At 41.8% G+C, this 19,493-nt stretch overlaps 1 protein-coding gene across 1 annotated transcript in view; it reads right to left on the reverse strand.

Annotated features, from left to right (window-relative positions):
- Positions 1-1,767: 1,767 nt before the first annotated feature.
- The window catches only part of LOC102055891 (ubiquitin-conjugating enzyme E2 E1), a 45,148-nt gene continuing 27,422 nt past the window's right edge, over positions 1,768-19,493 (reverse strand). The window contains 3 exon segments of the mRNA XM_055706971.1: positions 1,768-2,562; positions 3,547-3,694; positions 9,528-9,660. Of these exon segments, the coding sequence (XP_055562946.1) occupies positions 2,465-2,562; positions 3,547-3,694; positions 9,528-9,660 (379 nt within the window). The 3' untranslated portion in view covers positions 1,768-2,464.

A 19,493-nucleotide genomic window follows, 5' to 3' on the forward strand; every position in this document is an offset into this window, starting at 1 on the left:
TTGGTTAAATTCATTAGAAATTAGTTTAGATCATTTTGGGCATTCACATCAACAAGCACCACCCACTGTTTTCTTTCATAAGCTTATTCTGAGGCTTTTTAAGCACTCATATCGTCTTTTCTAAATACCATAGTAATTTATTGACGAGTGATGAAAAATGTAGCATCTCCTCTGCAAACAATCTACACATGGTAGCTGGTACGGAGTAAAACTGAAACTCACTGTAGTACAGTTTTACATAGGGTTAATGAGTAAAGTACAGAGTATAATGCAGTAGCTAAAGGGCAGAACATGTATTTTGTTCTTACTATTCCTCTGACTCAAAACCTGTCCTAGGTCACTGGGCTCACTTACCTACTAACAAAGCTAGATAGTCCCTGCACAAGATCATGATGAAAAAAATATTAAAAAAAAAAAAAGTTAGTAAATGGAACTATCTCTCTTTGTTCCTCTTACAACTTCTACCCTGCTGAATGAACACTGTGCAGGTCAGTCACCCCAAATCAGCTCCCTCCCTGCTGCCAACTACAGCGCGCTTGGCATGCCCCGCTAGCACGAAGCAAGGAGATGACACGAACCTGCTGCGGTTAAGCCGTGTACCTCCTCTCTCAGTAGGGGACAGGAGGAAACGGTTAGCAGAGATGCTCCTGGTGCGATGTAGCTCTAAACCAACAGTTTTCTTCGGCTGAGCCAAACAGCTGAGGGAGCTCATACACCAAAACATGCATTGTGTCAAAAGGTTCAGCAGGTGAGGCTCAGGTACTGCTACCCACAGCCACCCAGCTAAGGAAGGTTACCTCTAACAGAGATTACTTTGGACCAAGTTAGGTTTGATCTATAAATAGGAAGAGAAGTATATAAAGAAAATATTTACAAAATTTATTTTGAAGTACCAAAACGAGTCTGAGGCTGCAGATGACCACATATCACTCAGAAGAATGTTGCAAGGTGACACTTGCCATGTGAAAATGAATCTGTACTTCCGGCCTCTACCTCAAGGGAGTGGACAAAAATGCCCTATCCACAGCTAACCGCCCCGTTGCTACACACCTCAGTGTAAACACCATGTCTCTAGGAGATAATCTTTGTAGGTAGTTAAAGGATCTAGAGATTAAGTCTTCTTTACTCTCCTTTAAGGTGTCTTCTTGCTAGCTTACCAGGACGTGATCCTTTCTCCTCTTCCAAATAGGAATAGACCTCTCCATCAGAAAACCCATGAAGATACTCTCTTCTTCCTTTTGCCTCCTACCTGTTTCCCTTCCCTTCTCTTACACTTTTTCAGCTGTACTTTCAAATAACATGCCGGTCCTGAAAAGGCAATGCTGTGAAAACTTAAAACTAAAAAGTAACTAGCATGGGCTGTGTGGCAGGCTACCTCCTCGAGGGCCATGTCAGCCTGTGCAACACTGAAGACAGTAAACGGCTGAAGAAGTCTTTATGCTGTCATTCATTGTACGCTTGTCCAGAAGCGTCTTCCCAAAACAGCAGCAGTCAGTGCACTCACCTGCAGATCTCCATTGTCCTTGTCCAAACCGTAATCCTCAAAGCGTACTGGGAGACATTGTTCTGGCAAAATGACAAAGCAAGGCACTAAGCGGAAATCTTTTCTTCTTTTTTTTTTTTTTTTTTTTTTAAACATCTTTTTATTAGCACAGTAACAAATGCAGACTTAAGTAGCCCACAACATACAACCAATCCACTGAGTGACTCCTACTCCACGCCTTACAGTTAAACAGCTTAAGGTATTTCACTACAGGTTTCCGTAAGTCCTGATTAAACCCTTTATTCTTTTCACAAAGATAGATTGGCTTATAAAATAATACATTAACTACTTCTCATTTCATATATGACGCCATATATCCACCTCTCCGTATCACAGATCATGAGATGACAGTCTTTAAAAAGGATTTGTTAAATACCAGTGTGCCCTCCATAAGGGAAAACAATCCCAACATCTTTTTACAAAAAAAACCCAAACAACAAAACCAACGGGAAAAAAAAAAAACCAAAACAAACCAAACACCCAACCCAGAACAAAATAACCCCCCCAACCCCAAAACATAACAAAAAGCAAAAACAGTGTGTAGAGTCTTGAAAGGACTTTTACATAAATGTCAACATATGTACCTGTACAAAATTAAGCTGTTTTAATCTTTTACATATTGCAAGCAAACTGAAAACCAAAGAAGTCTAAGAAGTTTACATTCTTCTCGGTACTATATGTGAGCTAATATTGCTGAACTAATTACAGTCTTAAAATATGCTATTCCCAATCCTAGCTGTCTACTGTAGCAAGATACCTTAAGTTACAACAACAAAATCTTAGGAAATAAAAGACTGAATAAAATCTGTTATAGAAATACCCTACTCTTTACCAGCACCCTCCCTCCCCCCACCCCTTCAAAATCATAAGCAGCTCTTTCCATCACAGACGAATAATGTAAGAGTTTGACGAAAATCCAATTTATGTAGCGTATCTTTTGGTCCATTGTCTGGCCATTCTGTCATGCTCTGCTCTGTTAGTCATATACTGAGTGGCAATACTTCCAACCAGGGGGTCAGCTGAAAAGGAAACACTCATTTCAGACAAGTTACCGAATAAAAACTTAAAGCTGAAGTGTGAATTTAATACAAGGGAATCGCACACGTAAGGTACATTGCAGCAATCGAAAAATACTGAATTGATAGTCTGTATCTTCACTGATTTGTGTGTATTTATGGTGATGCACTAATCTATTACTAATAAAGAGTGAAATGCCACTTAAAGTTTTAAGGAGTTTAAAAGGCAACAATCCAATAGCCATATTTTGCATTACGGAGGACTTCGCTGATTCACACATTACAGGCTTATTTTACCCCTTCTAAAAGTGCCTGCGACATACTCATCGCTAAGTGTACTTGTGGCCGTATAAATCTGCCTTCTAGGAAAGACCAGATCTCAAGGAGAGGTTTTATTTTTCCAAAAAGTTTATTTTTATTATACATAATATAGTATGAAAGGAATCTGGTGCTTCTCTCCTCTTCAGACCCATACAGAAATACGACCTGTGAAACTGATTTTGGAAACCAAGGCATATTCCTTGTAAACTGGTAAACTCGTAAACTGGTGTGGTGGGTTAGAGGAGCAGCAAGGACCACTTGCGGCATAGTTGGTCGCTGGTTTTAAGTGGATGATGGAAAGTAAAAGGCTAATCCCCTTGCTTTCAGAATGACGTTTGTGGCTCTTCTAGCTCTGTTACTGAATTACTGCAGTCCTACAGACCAGCAAAGCACGCTTAACCCTGACCCAAAACCAGAGCTGGCTGGGAAGGGGAAAGAGCTTTCATGTGCAGGAGGAGGACCGCTGCTTCCCCCGTGGGTCAGCCCGAGGGGCAGTGACCAGCAGGCAGGTAGGGTGCATCACCCCACCACCTCCAGCCCCTCTCCGGCTGCCTTGGAAAGGGAAACAGGCTGCGCTGGAGGCCAAAGCTGGCCAAAGCCAACGCGATGAGATCAGGGTCACCTTACTTGGGTGCCGGGAGGGGTGCAAGGCAGCAGGGGACTTACCCGGGTTGCAGTCTGTGAGGAGGGAGCAGATGGAGAGGAGAACTTTAGAAATGGTTAACGCTGGACTCCAGTTGTCTTTTAAAATGTCCAGGCAGATGACGCCTTGGCTGTTAATGTTACAGTGGTAGATTCTTGTCCGAAACGTTACCTGCAAGAAACGGGCGTTAGCAGGCGCGCTGGGCTGGCGCACGCAGCGTGCTGCAGCCACGGGCAGCACCAGCCCGGGGGAAGGCCGAGCCCTGCGCGCTGCCGGCCGGGGGCTGCCCGGGCCGCCACCGCCCCCTGGCGGCCTCCGTCGGGAGCGCACCGGCCCCGCCGCCCGGCGGGCTGGGAACGGCGGCGCTGGCCACCGGTGGTTCCAGGGTGAAACGACGGATCCAGCTCCCCCAACCCCCCCCCCCCCGCCCCGCCCGCGTCCTCGGTGCCAAAGGCAAACCCAAAAGAGCCTCATCTGAAATGTAATAAGAAATAAAAGTCTCCGGAGCGCGCGGCGGGTCCCCGTGGGCAGCGTTCCGCGCGCCGTGGCAGGTGACGGCACGGGTGTCCCATCCCAAAGGTGGGTGACTTCGGGGAGCCCCGCGGGGAATCCCTCCGGCCCCGCAGGGGCTCACGGCTGACAACACATTCACCGCCTCCCTGCGAAACAACGGCCGGTTCCCAGCCTGGGGCGCTTACGGTCACAGTGAAACCCAGGTTGCGGTTGTTTTTTTAAAATTTTTAAATTATAATTTCTATGGTTTTTTGCTTTATTTTTTTTTTTTTTATCTTTTTGCTCACAGTGGCAAAGGGTCCTGGGGCTTTAACACGAAGCCCTTTTCTCCTGCTGGGCTCCCAAGGACTTTTTAAAATCCCCCAGGCAGGCAGGCCGGGGCACTTGGAATCGCGACTCCCATCGCTCCTGAGAGCTCAGCGATCGGGGGAGTTGGTTGGATTTTATTATCTTCAGATCTGGGAGATGCGAGTGAGCCGGGCAGCTTGCCACAGAAGTTATCCGAAAGGGAAACAAAAGCACCACGAGACGTTTTCAGGAGCAGACAATGTGACCTGCAGAAAGGCCTTACTCTGACTCACTGGTTGAACAGGGACAACAAATTTGGTGGAATTTGCATGGATTAAGATTATCTGCATGAATAAAGGCTGGTGGGTTCATGCCCTAAATCCTCAGAATTTGTCAGCTCTCCACACCCACAAATTTTATTGTCTGTTTATAGGTCACAGGGGTATTTGCAAAACACACTCGATAAGTGTGTGGTATGACAAGAACACACTAGTGCTTTCTCTCAAGACAAGACCAGCCCACACATTAAGCTTGCCAGCCAACCTTCATTTTTTCTACTGCCTTTCTGATGCAAAAAATTTTGCCTGTGCCCCTCCCTCTCACAGGTTCGGGGAGCAGGCACAGGGTGGGGTGACACAGCTCCGAAACCCCAGTGCCGTGCAGCGTCGCTCCCAATGCACAGAGCGCATGGGCTATTTTCACGCTTGCAAAAGCAGTTTCTTGTCATACAGGAGCCACCCACAGCGCACGCTTCGAGAGACTTTCTGCTTTGTTCCTTGTAAGCTGCTTTGATTGTAGATTAAAACAGGAAGCAAACAAACAAAACCCCCCAAATCCCTACACTTTTGCACATTACATGTGGGAATAGCAAAATGAGTGCAGGAAAGGGGAGATGTGCCCCCCTCCCACACCTTCAGCAACAAGCTGCAACTCCAAAATCAAGAACACCTGCGGCTTTCTACCCAGGGAACCTTGGAGGTACAGCAGGTCAGAAAACAAAACGACCCGTTTCCCAGATCATCTAATCCTCTGAGGAGAAGCAGCAATGACTCCCTACAGTCATGTGGAAGCCCATCAGCCTGAGCAGAGGGTAGATCTGACACTGTGGTACCTGTCCCAGCTCATGCTGTTTAGGGGAGAACAGAAGTTTATGGCATTTGCAGCTGCTGGCAATGGCTCTGCCTTGGGATCTTCAGTCCAGCCCCACTGCTCATTCAGTATTTCTCTATCTGACCTGCAGCTTTGGTCTCCTTCCAAGAAGACTTCTACACGCAGGTGAGGTAATAATTTTAACAGATTAAACACTTCCAGAAAGGGAAGCATGGAGTATTTCCAAGCTGATACAATAAGGACCAAATTAACAGAAAGGTCAAGAGTTCTAATTTGTTAAGACAAAGTTGTTAATTCTGATTCTAAGCACAAAAGCTAAATACTCTGTAGGCAGTCTCTCAGTCCAGTTGACTAATAACTGATATCAAAGCATGAATCCTGTTTGCCTTTAAGAACAAGACCTACTTTTTAATTATTATTCATGGAGGAGGAGAAAAAAAAAAAAAAGAGAGAGAGAGAGAAAAACAACTCCCATGTATTTGCAGAGCAGCCTGGTTCCTTAAGAAACCTTAAGGTATAATCCTTAAGGGTTACAGCCATGGCATCAAAAGCAGTTTTCTCCACTTAGAGAAGCTCTACCTAACCAAAGCACTGTGGGAAAAATATAAATTTGTTTTCACTTAAGCAGCAAGTCAGAACTGGGATGGTGTTAAGACACACGTAGTCCAGCTGTTTGCCATTTAGCATTTTTGCTGATGGTACAAAAGCCAGTCATGCAGGGAAACCAAATGAAGCTGGGAGAGGGGGAGGAACTGGAGGCCAACTTAAAAACAACCCAATATTTAAAGTAAATGTTCATTACACTGTAAGGGGAGGGGCAAGTGTCACAAACCTAGCAGATTCAGACCAAAACCAAGAGAAACTGAGTTACTTGGAAGGTAGTACAATGTATTCAGGGTCAAAAGAACAGCCTGTGGAACAGCAGAAAAATACAGTGTAACTGAACGATCCTCTGGAAATGTCCCACCTGAGATTACATTACTGCAGTAACTACACAGAGTTAAGCACAGCTTTTGAAAAGACATAAAAGCAGCTAATCTCAGCCTTACCCCAAAGTGATAGCAGAGGTTAATTTACACAAGCTGCAAAATGGGAGTGGGGGGAAGGAAGCGGTTAGAGGTTATTAATACAAATGATCAAAGCACACACCAAGTCACCACAGCTACTGTTTTCACCTCAATAAATGAAATCTAACCCAACTACAATGTAACTCTTGGGAAAACCTCCGTTGTAATAGTACAGAAGAATAGCAATCAACTTGAGGACTAAGTATTGGACTCTTAAATTCTAATTATACTTGTTCATCGGATTCTCCCGAATCCAGGTCCACCTAGCATGTGCCTAACACAACTACTGTCTGAAACAAAGGCAAACCCAGAATACCACAGAAAATGAGAAAATGTAAAAGCAGAGAACAGATTAACATCTTCAAAGTACTGTATGGAATGCTCCGTAAATGCAAAAGAACTCCATTATACATATTTAGGACAGGACAGAGAGTATCTGTCCCTGTATCAGATTTCTCCCACTGAAGTTCCTGGTACTGTGCAATGCATTTCCAAGTAAAATTTCAAGCTCTTTAAATTCTCCATCCTCAAGTACAGCAGTGCAGTCCCTCTCTATATCCTTCCAGGGATTTAATACCACTTCCAGCACAGTCTTCCAAGCTCTCCTATAGCAACATCCTCCCCCCAAAAGTTTGTTCCAACATACTGAATCTAACCCTCAGCTGGAGTCAGACCCAGTCCTCAAAGGCTGCCCTTGTATATCCTTCACCACACATCTCCAGGACGCTCATCAGCCACACAGACACGTCAGCAGTGGCTGTGCCCCAACACCTTCTCACGCATATTGCTAAGGGCTGGTAAGCCCACCAGGATGGCCAGTTTCACCTCACTTTACTTAACAAAGTAAAACCTTTAATGACATTCCACTTTCAAGTTATGAAATGTGTTCTACTATAGACACTTCACCATGGGGCAGCCCCCAACAGGGACTGTCCTTGTGAGAATTACCAAGGATTCAAAGAAGCAGCAGAGGTTCTTCCCCTGGTCTTGTAAGGCTTACCAAGAAGATTCAAGGAAAACTAGTCCTTTCACTCTAGAGAGCTTAATCTTTACAGAGGTCAAGGCTTCTGAAATGACCTTCACCCACTCTACTGCTCTACCAGTGCTTATCATCAAAATGATACACTGGGTTTTGTTACAACTATCTGTTTCTTTATTTCTTGCCCTATAAGACAAATACAGGAAGGCTATGGGGTAAGTACATTAGTCCTACCACTTCCAGATGACCCACAAACAATATTTATCAGTCACTGCAAGCAGCTGGACAATCTGAAATCAACAAATTAGTAGGAATAAAGCAGGAGCCATATGATATTTATATTTTCCACACCATCATTTATTAATACTACCACAGGTGTTAACACAGGAGCTGCTATAAGTCTTTGGTTCTCAGCAAAAGAAATGTTCTTCATTTAAACCTTAAGTACCCAAGTAGCGCAAGTGCATTCTATTAGAGCACTACTATGCTCATGTCAATGTGACTGAAGCTGTGTGTATTTTATTTCCACACATATATGTGGTTAGTAAACCAATTTGGACTCTGCGAGATGAAAGATTCATTGTAAATGCAACTCTGCTACAATACAGTGAATCTCCATTAAACTAGTCTTTTAAGGCCTCACTAAGTGGCGCCTGTTTTCTTTGCGTCTGGGTGAGGGTTTACATCCAAAGATAAAGGCAAAGAGATCCCTGTCAGAAGCGCCGAGCAGAAAGCAGGGCTGAGCTGGAACAAAACTATATCTCTGGTTCTGCGTCAGGGAACTTGGCACACGTGGCTGTCTCAATGCCACTGATAGTTACATTACAGTCCTGTGAAGCATCAGGCTGGGTAAGCCTGGGACGATAAATGCTTCTGACTGTAGCATAGAAAGCAAAGGTGCAGTAAAGCACACATGGAAAGGTAAAAGCTCCCTCTTTAAATACTTACTGGGCTCATGACATAAGATATTGCATATAGTTGGATGGACAATAAATTCTCCAATGCAAACTAATTAAACCAAAATAATGAAAGACTATGCTGCACTGAATTAAATTCTAACACAAGACAACCATCTGTGCTGCCAGAGAGCCTCCAAAGAGGGATGGACAGGTGTCAGCAGGAAATCACTGGAAATGTCCCAAGGTAGAACATGCTGCTTGTGAACGGGAGCCCTAGCTTAAGGGTAGAATTTAAGGTCCTGTCGAGAATACCAGAAACCCTGAAGTTATGCTAGCAGGAACAGTCAAACAGTTTCCTTAATTTGGGAAGCTTGTATTAATTTGCCCGGTATGACAAAGTCTGGTATGGCAAGTCCTTTCTACTGCAGACTAGACCAAGGCCTGAAGGCGGGACAGTCACTGGCATTTATCTCATCAATGCAATGAGTTTTAAGTCAAAAACATGCAATAAATGCCTTCAGATACAAGGCAAACACGAAGTGTATACAACAACCACCTCTTCTTGTAACGCAGTACTCTTCCTCTGGCCAAGTATGTGAACCGCAAGATAACATTCACCTGCACCGGTATTTGCCTTGTAGCATTGAAAAACAGCAATACTGGAATGTAAGAAGAGCTTCACAAATATAACACACCTACGGAAAAAGTTTGTTACTGTCCAAGTAGGTGAACACCACAAGTACCCAACAAAACTGAAAGACTAAATACTACTTTAGTGGCCAAAACACACGTAACTGTTACGTTTATGGTAACCGAGTTGTTTGAGAAACAAGTATTTGTATCCTTTCTCCTCCCCTCAAGGTTATTTACTTTTCAGTTTCTCAGTCCTGTCCCAATGCTTGCATTAATTACTTAGGATTTCTTATAAACAGAAGTAGGGAAAAAGAAAACAAGCTCTAAAACAGCGATCAAGAGGACTGGAAAAGCTGTTAACATTAGCTAACAGAAACCAACACAATGTCTGAAATGAGCTTAAGCTTGTTCTCAAAGAGAGCGGCTTTCAAATGGGCTGCATGCCATTAACACGGCCTGCTGCTGGATGGTCTGTTGAGTGCTCATGACTTAGGACATCAGCAACGGTCTCTTACCTTTGGAGGCTTGAAAGGATATTCTGGTGTAAATGTGATGTCAAGGAAGAAAACGCCTCCCTCATAGACTGAACCTGGAGGTCCTAGAATGGTTGATCTCCATTCGTAGATGTTGTCACCTTTGGGGCCAGCACTAAGAGATAAAAAAAAAACCAAATGGTTTAAGAACATTACTACAGTTAAAATAAATATGATGTCTTACATTCTTCAGGTATGACATGGAAGGAAATTTTCAGTGTTAGAATTCATATACCACCTGAAGTAAAGACAGGGATTAAAAGTAGATTAAATGCTTCCAAAACCTTGGAGATCTCACCTGGACTTATCAGTGTTCCAGCCTGCTCAGCAAAGCTGAGAAACTAGAGGTGGGGTATGGCTTTCTGCTTCTCTTTCCCGATTGTTACAACAGTTGTATTGCCCAGAACTACTCTTAAACGTGCTACACAATCTCTACACAACAGGAAAGCTAAGTTTCAAAGAACAATTTCCTACTTATTTCAGAAATGGCTCTCCCAGCTCAGCCTTAATAAAACTGTGCCACATCAAAGGCCATATTAAAATCAAGGACTTTTATTAATCTTGTGTGCTCTTTAAAATCAAAACATATTCCTGTATTATTGCTAAACCAAGACTCATGGTATAACTGAAGGAAGGCAAATACACGATAATACTCTTAAATGTAAAAATTTCCTACACTTTTATTATTTTGCTACACTGATTTCTAAAACAACACCGCATGAAGTCATCTCATTGATACTATTTGTATGGCGGAACTGCTTTTGTAAGAGGAATTAAAATCGCTATATCAAATTAAAACAGTGCTTTCTCAAATCAGCTTTACCTAATTCTAGATTCTCCCTCACCTGCCAGCAGCTCACCAAGAACAGTATAAACTAAAGGTGCTGTGGAACACAAATACCTGCTTGTTGAAAATTAGTTTTACTGAGATCCTCAGCCAGTTGTATTCTGTAGCATGCCATATGTCACTGAGTATTTCAAAGTACAGCTCAACCTATAAAGCCATTAATGGTTTAGGACTCCATTGCTGCCTCTTTCTGTGTTGCTACAGTAGTATTTCATCTGTAAGGTGCCAGAGCTGAAAACTCCCTTTGCATAAAAGGGAGGTGCTGACACAGCTTTTTTCCATCACGGATGTGCTATGACTCTGGAAATCTCTTCTCCCCTTGTTCTGTAAGGGGACAGAATTTAACATCCCTAATATATCGAAAACAGCCTTCACCTTCTTTCCCCATTCTTTTGATAAAGCTAATATAAGACAGAAGGATAAAAAAAAAGCTCTTTTCATACCATAACACTGATGGAGCAGTATTACCTGAGAGGGAAGGCAATCCAATAAATTCAACATACACACGACAATATGCATTTGATTAATGTGAAGGGAACCAGAGTAATTGCTAGGTGTTAGTAACAGTGTTACAAATAGAAATACAATTACAAAACCGTAAATTCTCAACATAACAACAGTGATCAGAGACATGCTTTTTTCCTCTGCTCTTTGCAGTACTGTTGAACAATTCTTGACAGCAGAGGAATCAACGGAGAGAAAGGGAGTTAATTCTGTTATCAAACCTAAAATTTTATTTTCATATTAAACTAAAAAATAAGAGTTCACAACACGTTGGTGCTAAATAGTTCAACAGCAGCAAAGCTATGACTAAAAGCATGCTTCCAGGGGAAGGAAAGCATATGAGAAAGCAGTAAGGGGAGACCAGTTCTCTGCCAAGCGAAGCACCAGCCCCAAGGGAAAGATTTCTCTCCTCAGACCACAAAACCCCGTGCAGCTCAAGATCAGTACTAAATTAAAGTCATTCCATCCTGAACACTACTGGCATCCCACTCCACTTAATGACTTGTCCCTGTCCTATGCAGGTCTATATATTTGGGCACTCAGTACTCTCCAGCTACCACTTGTGCATTAGGCTGGAAGAGCATTGTATTTCGACAGGAAGCTCTACCTCTTGCAAGACACCAGCTTAACTGTGCAAACTTACTGAAAAGGACTCTCTGGGGCACCCTTAGCCACCACTCCAAGGAATCACCTCTTTATGTACATATTAGCAACCTCCTGACACACTGTCATTACTGCAAGTTGCACCAGTGATCATTCCCCCGCTCCCTCCCCTAAAGATGGAGCTACTGAACGGAACAGGTACTTCAACTTTGTTAGCACCGATTTACTGTTGGAATTTATACCACAAGAACTGCCAACTGGGAGCACTTCAGCACTCAAGAAATGTGATGTGCGATTAGCACTGAATACAGCCCTCTGAACCAACGAGAAATATTTCAACATTCTGCATTTTATTTCCAGCTTCAACCCAAAGGACTGTCAATAAAAAAATCCCACAGACTTAAAAAAAAATAATATAGTATTATTTGTAATAGTCTTAGAAATCTCTTGTATCCTATTAGGTTTCCAATTAGAGCTATCACCGCATGCAAGCAACATACTGCTAGACCTCTGTATTAAAAGAGTGCCACATCTTTTTGTAAGACATCAGTAGGCTTTAGGAGTGACGCACTAAGCTTACCTTTTAAGCTTTTCACAATTCAATTAACAGACTGAAATAGCTGTAGATGTCCGATTTTTACACATTAACATTGATTTCCGACAAAGGAAAGACTGCAAGAGGAAGATGCAAGTCAGCTTCAGAGTGCGATATTGCTTGGATTTAATTTAGGATTAGGTAATATCAAGCAGCTCAAGACGTCCCAGTGCTTAATAGAAAAGCGACAATACCGGACCACAGCATAAGTGCAATGGCACTAACTTTTGGTGGAAATACAAAAACTGTCAAAGGTTAAAGATTACATTCTTTGTTTAAAATCCTTGTAATTATCTCCCTGGAAAACAAATTCACTGATGCATAGACACAGGGCTCACAGGCACAGCTGCCGTCTTGCCTGACGTGTGTCACCACTGTGCTCAAATTAAGTGTCTATATCTACCAATGCAACATTTTGAAGCTGTGCAACATACGACCAGTGGGAAGACAATTTTAACCAATTAAACAGAAATTGTTTCCACTGCAAGACAAGAGTATGAAAGCAACAGCTTTCTGTATTGAACTCAATAGCCCACAACCTCTTTACTTCCCAAGAAAGAAATGAGACTAAGACTGGTAATGCAGAGCAAAAGTTGACATCCAACAGAAGACTGAAAAAACCCCAACCCATCATTTCGTATCAGGCAGCATGTGCTACACAGCAGTGCAACAGGGATCTCACTTCCCTGGAAAAACAGTGATATACTCAGTGAAGATGTGCTGCACCCGCTGCAGCAAATGTTCCTGATCATTCCCAAGTTGCTGCTGGCTTATCCTCTGGACAGATATTATGACAGTAATACCCTTAGAGAACTGCCCAGTGTCAAGGCAATTTTTGTTCAAGGACTATCTAACTTTTCAAGTCTAGGAACAGGAGCCTGAATCCTGGTAAATGCAAGGCAAGAGAGAATCTTGGCACAGGTGAGACCAAGCACGAAGTTCTGCCTGGGCCAAGTCCCAGCCAACCTTGTATCTCTCTGGAAAAGCCTCATCCTGCTCTGCCTCCCTTTGCTGGAAGGCACTATGTTTCTTCCCAACTTAAAAACCAAACAGGTAAGTTAGAAACACCTGCAGCGGAGGCCGGGGGGCAGAACGATGGCCAGGTAAATTGGCTGCATGCTCAGATGCCTTGCAGTACCGAGCAATTGTAAACACAGGCCTCTGGCTCAGAGATGAAGTGTGCATGGAGAAGACACACACAACACACACATACATTTTTGCGTGTATTGAAAAGGCTGAAATGACAGATAGTCTGCAAGAACAGCCAACCTGCAGCTTTTTCTTAAGCCAGCCAGATAGAACCTCCACCACAGGCCTGCATTACATGGTACCTCTCTGCTCTGCCCAGCCATCCCTGTGCAAATCCCCCAGAGCATACCTATGCCATGGAGAGAAGGCAGGACTTTTTGGGCTTCGCTACATACAGCTAACGCACAAAAATCTGGGAACATGCTGCTGGTACTTTCCAGGAGAATGACTCAAAGTCCACTGTTTATGTCAACTTGCTAGTACTTTTGGAAACTACCTGGTCCTTTCTAGGAATTGACCAAATGATAACGTATGCTTTCCCTCTAGTGAAGACGCTGCCTGGTGAATGCTTGAGTTCCTCCTCTTTGAGATCCAGAAAACACACCAATAGCAATCACTGTAGTGATAAATGAATCAAAATCCGTTGATGCTACAGACACTAAGTTAATATCCTGATATACCAAAGCAGTGCATATTCCTTTTAAAAGCTAACTAATTTAGCAGAGTAGTTTAGAAATGCCAGAGACTGCTACCTGTAAGGGTGGTAAGAAGGAGGGCAATTTCATGGTATGCTGAAGCAAATAACAGCTAATGAAAACCTACAGTATGTTTCAGTTAAAACCACAAGTAACAGAACCACGAACTCATACTCCAGCTACTCCATATCCCTAGATGCTGTTTTTGAGGCTACTTTGCCCTGAACAGAAGGAGTCTGATGCAAGTAGCTAAGCTGTTTTGAAGTTGCACACTTGTGGAAAATAAATATAATTTCCAAAAACACTGCAGACATGACCTCTTCCAAGGGACACAGGTTCAAATCAGAAAGCAAACAACATACTAACGGCACATGGGAATTCCAAGGTAGCAGAGAATCTCCAACATAAAGTTGCACCATTACAAACTGACAGACGTTTTGTTTGTTTGTTTTATTTTGTAGTAAGGAACAGTGAATGAATGTACATGGAATTGCGCCTCTGTCATGTACACAACACCTTACTAAGCAGATTTAGGAAATTTCAGTTGTCTGTTAGAAGGCCTCTTCCCCCCACCTTTTCTCTCCTTCCCCCCCCCCCCCCCCCCCCCTTTATTTTTTTTTTTTTTTTTTTAAATGCAAGCCCAAAATGCATTAGAAATCTTGACTGGCAAGGAGGTAGGATATCATTCTCACATGAAGTTCTGGTGCACCTTGATTTTCCCTCCTAATCCACCCCATTCCTGACCTCAGAGTAAATATGCTTTCTTTTCAGGTAGTCCAAGCGGGTCTGCTTGGTGAGCTTGCTCACCTACACTGTTAGGCTGAATTAGGTGCAGAGATTGCAAAAGTAACTGAGAAGTCCCAGATCCCTGGGAAAGGCAGGTGCAGGGTGTAAAAAGAGGCAGGACAGCTCATCTAGCTTAGCACTGAAAAACACACGCTTACAAAATCCCTCATTCAAAGAAGCTTGCTTAAAGATCTGTAGAGCAAAATTGTGTTAAAAATGGGAATGTCAACAGAGTTAAAACCAAAGAAACAAAAAAGCAGCTACACTTTGGCTACACTTCAAAAATCTTCATTTTAATGGATAGCTCTATGTTTAGAAATAAATTGTCAACTTCGGCACATGCTTTAGCTACCAAAATGTTTTAGTTTTATTACCATAGCACTGAGACACTCCATTCACAGACAGGATGTCACTATGCTAAGCGTGCTGCAATGCAATCCAAAGACTCATGTACACAACTTACACAGGCTTTTCAATTACAAAATAAGCATTAAAACATTACATAGCTATTAGGAAGAAATTCAACGAGACAAGACAGAAGTAATTAAAAGGATACCCTGGGCCATCCATTTAATTGCCATTTTTCAGTCAAGTAGTTTAAAAGCAGGATATAATTTTCTTGCCACCCATTTTTAGTCAAAGAAAAGAAATGAAAGGAAAAGAAAAAAAAAAAAAAGAAAAAGAAAAATCGTAACACAACAAAACCTCTTCTGTGCAACCGTGGAAAATAAAAGGTAACGTACTGAATCAGCACGTGACTATGTGAATCAAAGTGGTATCTTTTGCCCACTGTCACACACAACCAAGCCACTACTATGTGTTAACATTAGCTAAAAACGATAGCTTGACCATAGGTGAAATGCCTGTGAGCTTTCAGACATGCAGAGAAAAGACAGCAAGAGGAAAAAGTTGCAGCTGGCTTTTATTAAAACATAAGAAGGGAGCAAAGGAGGGAAAGGAGAGCTAAGTGAGCAAAGATGGAACATTATATTGCTACAGCAATCCCAACCATAAAACTACAAAAACAAAACTTAATTTTCCGTGCAATGCATGTTCATAGGCATGGTTTTCAACTACAAAGCAGTAAATATTATTATTTTCCTTGTAAATCATTGAAGGTATTGCATTTTCTGTCTTAAATTTAAAATGGCAGTCACAATATTGTCGCACAAGGGTAGGGTATCTTACAAATCCCGCCACATTTCTAACAGGGAAGAGCATGCACAAAATTTCTGTTCTAGCACTGGCAAAGCTTTTCCCTTAAGTATCAGACTGATGTAAAAATTGGGGAGGGCAGGTTTGAGAAATTGCACGTAAATGGCACAAAGCTTAAACTGGCGGATAAACAGTGCAGCGAATTACATTCTTATGAGGTTAAAAAAAGGAACTAAATAACTAAATAGCTCTGATAATGGAACTGATAAGGTGTTATGCAGGAATTTATGAGACTTCAAGGAAAACTGTTTCAGGGGGATTTCTTTGTGGGAAGAAAAAAAAAAAAGACTGGGTTTTTCAGTTTATATAAAAAAAATACTTGGCAATAAGATCACACAACAACCAAGAGCCTCATTGTTGCCAAGATCTCACTCTTTTCAATGCCCAGGAGCACTTGCAAATTTAGGACCTTCACCTGAAATATTTCAGTCTCTGCAAAATATTACTGTGAGGTTACTACTAAACTACTTGGTGAAAAGGCCAATGCTCTTGAATAATTTCACTGCAGAGTTTGATTTTTAAACCGGGCTTCAAAGATTTAAAGTAAAATCTCAGTTAACAGGGAGGTCAGAAGGAGACTTATGATATTCTCAGGGGTCTGCTGCAGCTCTATTTAGTTTAACAATAATCACTTCAATTTAGGAGCAAGCCCTAATAAAAAGGTTCAAGAGAAATTAATCCATTTAGCATTGGTTCCAAAATTGAAAATAAATCCAGCCTGCTCAGCTCTCAAGGGCTTCCGTTTTCCTTTGCAGTGGCTTCTTCCCAGCCTTCTCTACTTCAAAGCACTGGAAGTTTGTCCCACTATACGTAGGGACATTTTTGGTGTCCAATATGACTGCAGAAGGCTGTTTCTGCAAGTCTGTGACTTTAGTATGTACAGTATGCAAATACAGAAAATGCCAAACTAAGTAGTCAATGAAATTATTTTCATTGTATGCAAACTGATTTTGCTTTTCTCCTCATAGTTAGAGCTGGACAGCAAGACCAAAAATTAAATATATTAAAATGTACTGACTTATATTTGACCTTGCATCTCCCATTAAATAATACGCTGCATAAGAAACAGTAAAACAAACTGGGAAAGTGTGGAAGAGAATCTGACCCGCCTAACAATTTGCAACAGCTTATTTAACATGACAAGAAGATGTGATGGGAGAAACTGCGCTCTGCCAACTTAACCTTGTGCTATTTTTACATCAGTTTCCCTCCTGCCAGTTGTCACCTGGACTATTAGCTGCCAACATGGGGACAGAAATCCCTTCACACCGTCAGACCTCATTTTCAGTATTGAGGTCCATTCAATATTTATGGTACAGATGTGTAATTGACAATTGGTAAGCTGAACTAGGCACTTTCACAAATGCACTATTTTTGCAATTACACAGCTTGCTTGGGGTCTCTTCACATTCCAACAGGTTTTTGGAAATCGGTATAGAAATATAACTAGTAAACCTATTTGTTTCTCCAATTTCAACGCTTTTGTAAAACACACACACTCTTAAAGCGGTTGCCCAGCACCAAATTGACAGTCCTGTATTTAAAGGTAATAAAGAGAATCAATACTATTAATGAATATGAAAGTTCTTGTGTGTCTAATCTCAAATGTGCTGTACCCCCCAAAAGAAAACCAAAGTTGTACTTTCTCCTGGCACTTATTGGGATGTAGGTTCTTCACACATGGAAAAGAAACTATTCCCTCTGACAACAAAAAATTTCAATAATATCCCCCTCCCACCCATAAGCAGCCCTAACTGTGCCACATTAGATGATGAGAGGGCTCTCCCCTAAATATTGTGCTTTATCCGTCAGTGAAAATAGAAATCCACCCCAATTAACCTGCCATTCCAGAAGCAAGCTGGGACCTACATTTGTGTTTGTCTTCCATGCCCATGTCTTGTCCTGTCTGTACTAGTGTGGGAATATGAAAGGTGGTCTCAATAAACTGATAAAAAAAGCCCAGCACCTCATAAATATTCAGACACCCTGTAGTACATCAGTTGTAAAACTGCTAAGTTTGGACCCATATGATCTGGAGGCTCCTGTCTCTTCAAAAGCCACTTGCCCTGTTTAGGGGAAACAAAAAATACCCAAAAAAGAACGCCAGCTCTTTCGTAAGTCTACCTATCCAGCATTGAGATAACATAGTAGACTGGCTATCTTGTACTTTATCATCAGTTTGCCCTATTGATTTTGTTATAACTCGTAATTATGTAGATCAAGAAATGCATATGCTAAATAACTTAGATCAAAAGGGCAACAGCAGCTACAAACGAGCTTGGAAAAACTGGCCCCAGAAAGTTAAAGATGATGTGTAACACTTGGCAATATGCCCCTGCTGTGCTGAAAATTGAAAGCAGACAAGACTCTCTAACTTCCTCAGACTAGTAAGGACCTGGTTCTTGTGGCTTTACCCAACTGCCTCCTCGAGCTAGTTTCTTACTTCTACAGGGAGGAAAAGGGCTACTTTAAAGAGGGCAGACACTGCGTGCCAGACCGGAGATACACTACCACCTCTTGCATTGAACTACAGGAATTCTGTTTAAAGTTTGTACTCAGAACAGATGATGCAGTATTTTAAGACTGCTAGTTTATATGCAACTGAATTTTCAAGCGAACATAACCTAAGGAAAAAAAAAACAACTGTTAATGTACGACATGCTCCAAAACTGATCCACCTGTCCCACCACCTACCTACCAACCAACTCACCCTAAAAACATGCTACAAATTGAAACAAATCCACCAGCCAGTCAATACCACAGGTCTTTCGCATTAGATCAAGGATAGGCAGAGCCAACATCGCTTAACTAGAGAACCAGGTCATCCCATTATCTTGGCTTCACATTATTATATTCCTTCCCATCAGCATGCCAATGCTGATACCAGTAATGGTACGTTGCTAATCAAAATATATTATGTTTTGAAGGATGCATCTTAACGACACATGAAAACTAGAAAGAAAAAAGAAATGCAATGCGGATGCCATCTTCTCCTTTACTTACATTAAACTCTTTACAATAACTTCCTTTCCTTGCCATTCACTACATAAATCAGACCACTGCATTAGGATTAACTATTTCACTGCAGGCAATAACAACAAAATTACACAAACCACCCGATACCAAAATAAAATTTGATTACTCTTCTCAAAACAGCAGCAAAATATTCTCAATTGTGCTGCACTACCCAGAGTCTCTCTTTCCTATTTTCACAATTCTGAAATACTATCAAAGCTGCCTAGCAGAAAAGTAATTTGAAAGCACTGCCTTTGAGTTCTGAAATTGTGACATGCACAGGCTAGAAATTTTATCTGAGATCTAAGATGAGAGTTTACTATTTTTTGAGTAAAACAAGATTACCTACACTTTAATATAGCACAGCTGCCAGCCAACTACATAGCAGTCACTAAAAATTGTTTATATACCATTGCAAGTTGTTCTCATTAGCAACAGGCACAAGCACGAGCCAGTCACAATAGCTAATCAGCATTTACTGTAGCAGATACATATGTAAGTATTATTCTGAAGCAGACATGAGGGCGAAAGCTTGAAAAACAAACAAACAAAAACTTTCAAGGGATTTAAAAACAGAGAGAGGCTTTTCATTTCTTGATAGTATATTCACATGTTCAAGGATAGCCTGAATAGGCTTTTGTGATGGCTTTCTAAAGTTT

The sequence above is a fragment of the Falco cherrug genome, chromosome 4 (genome assembly GCF_023634085.1).
Source record: "Falco cherrug isolate bFalChe1 chromosome 4, bFalChe1.pri, whole genome shotgun sequence".
NCBI classification, from domain to species: domain Eukaryota; kingdom Metazoa; phylum Chordata; class Aves; order Falconiformes; family Falconidae; genus Falco; species Falco cherrug.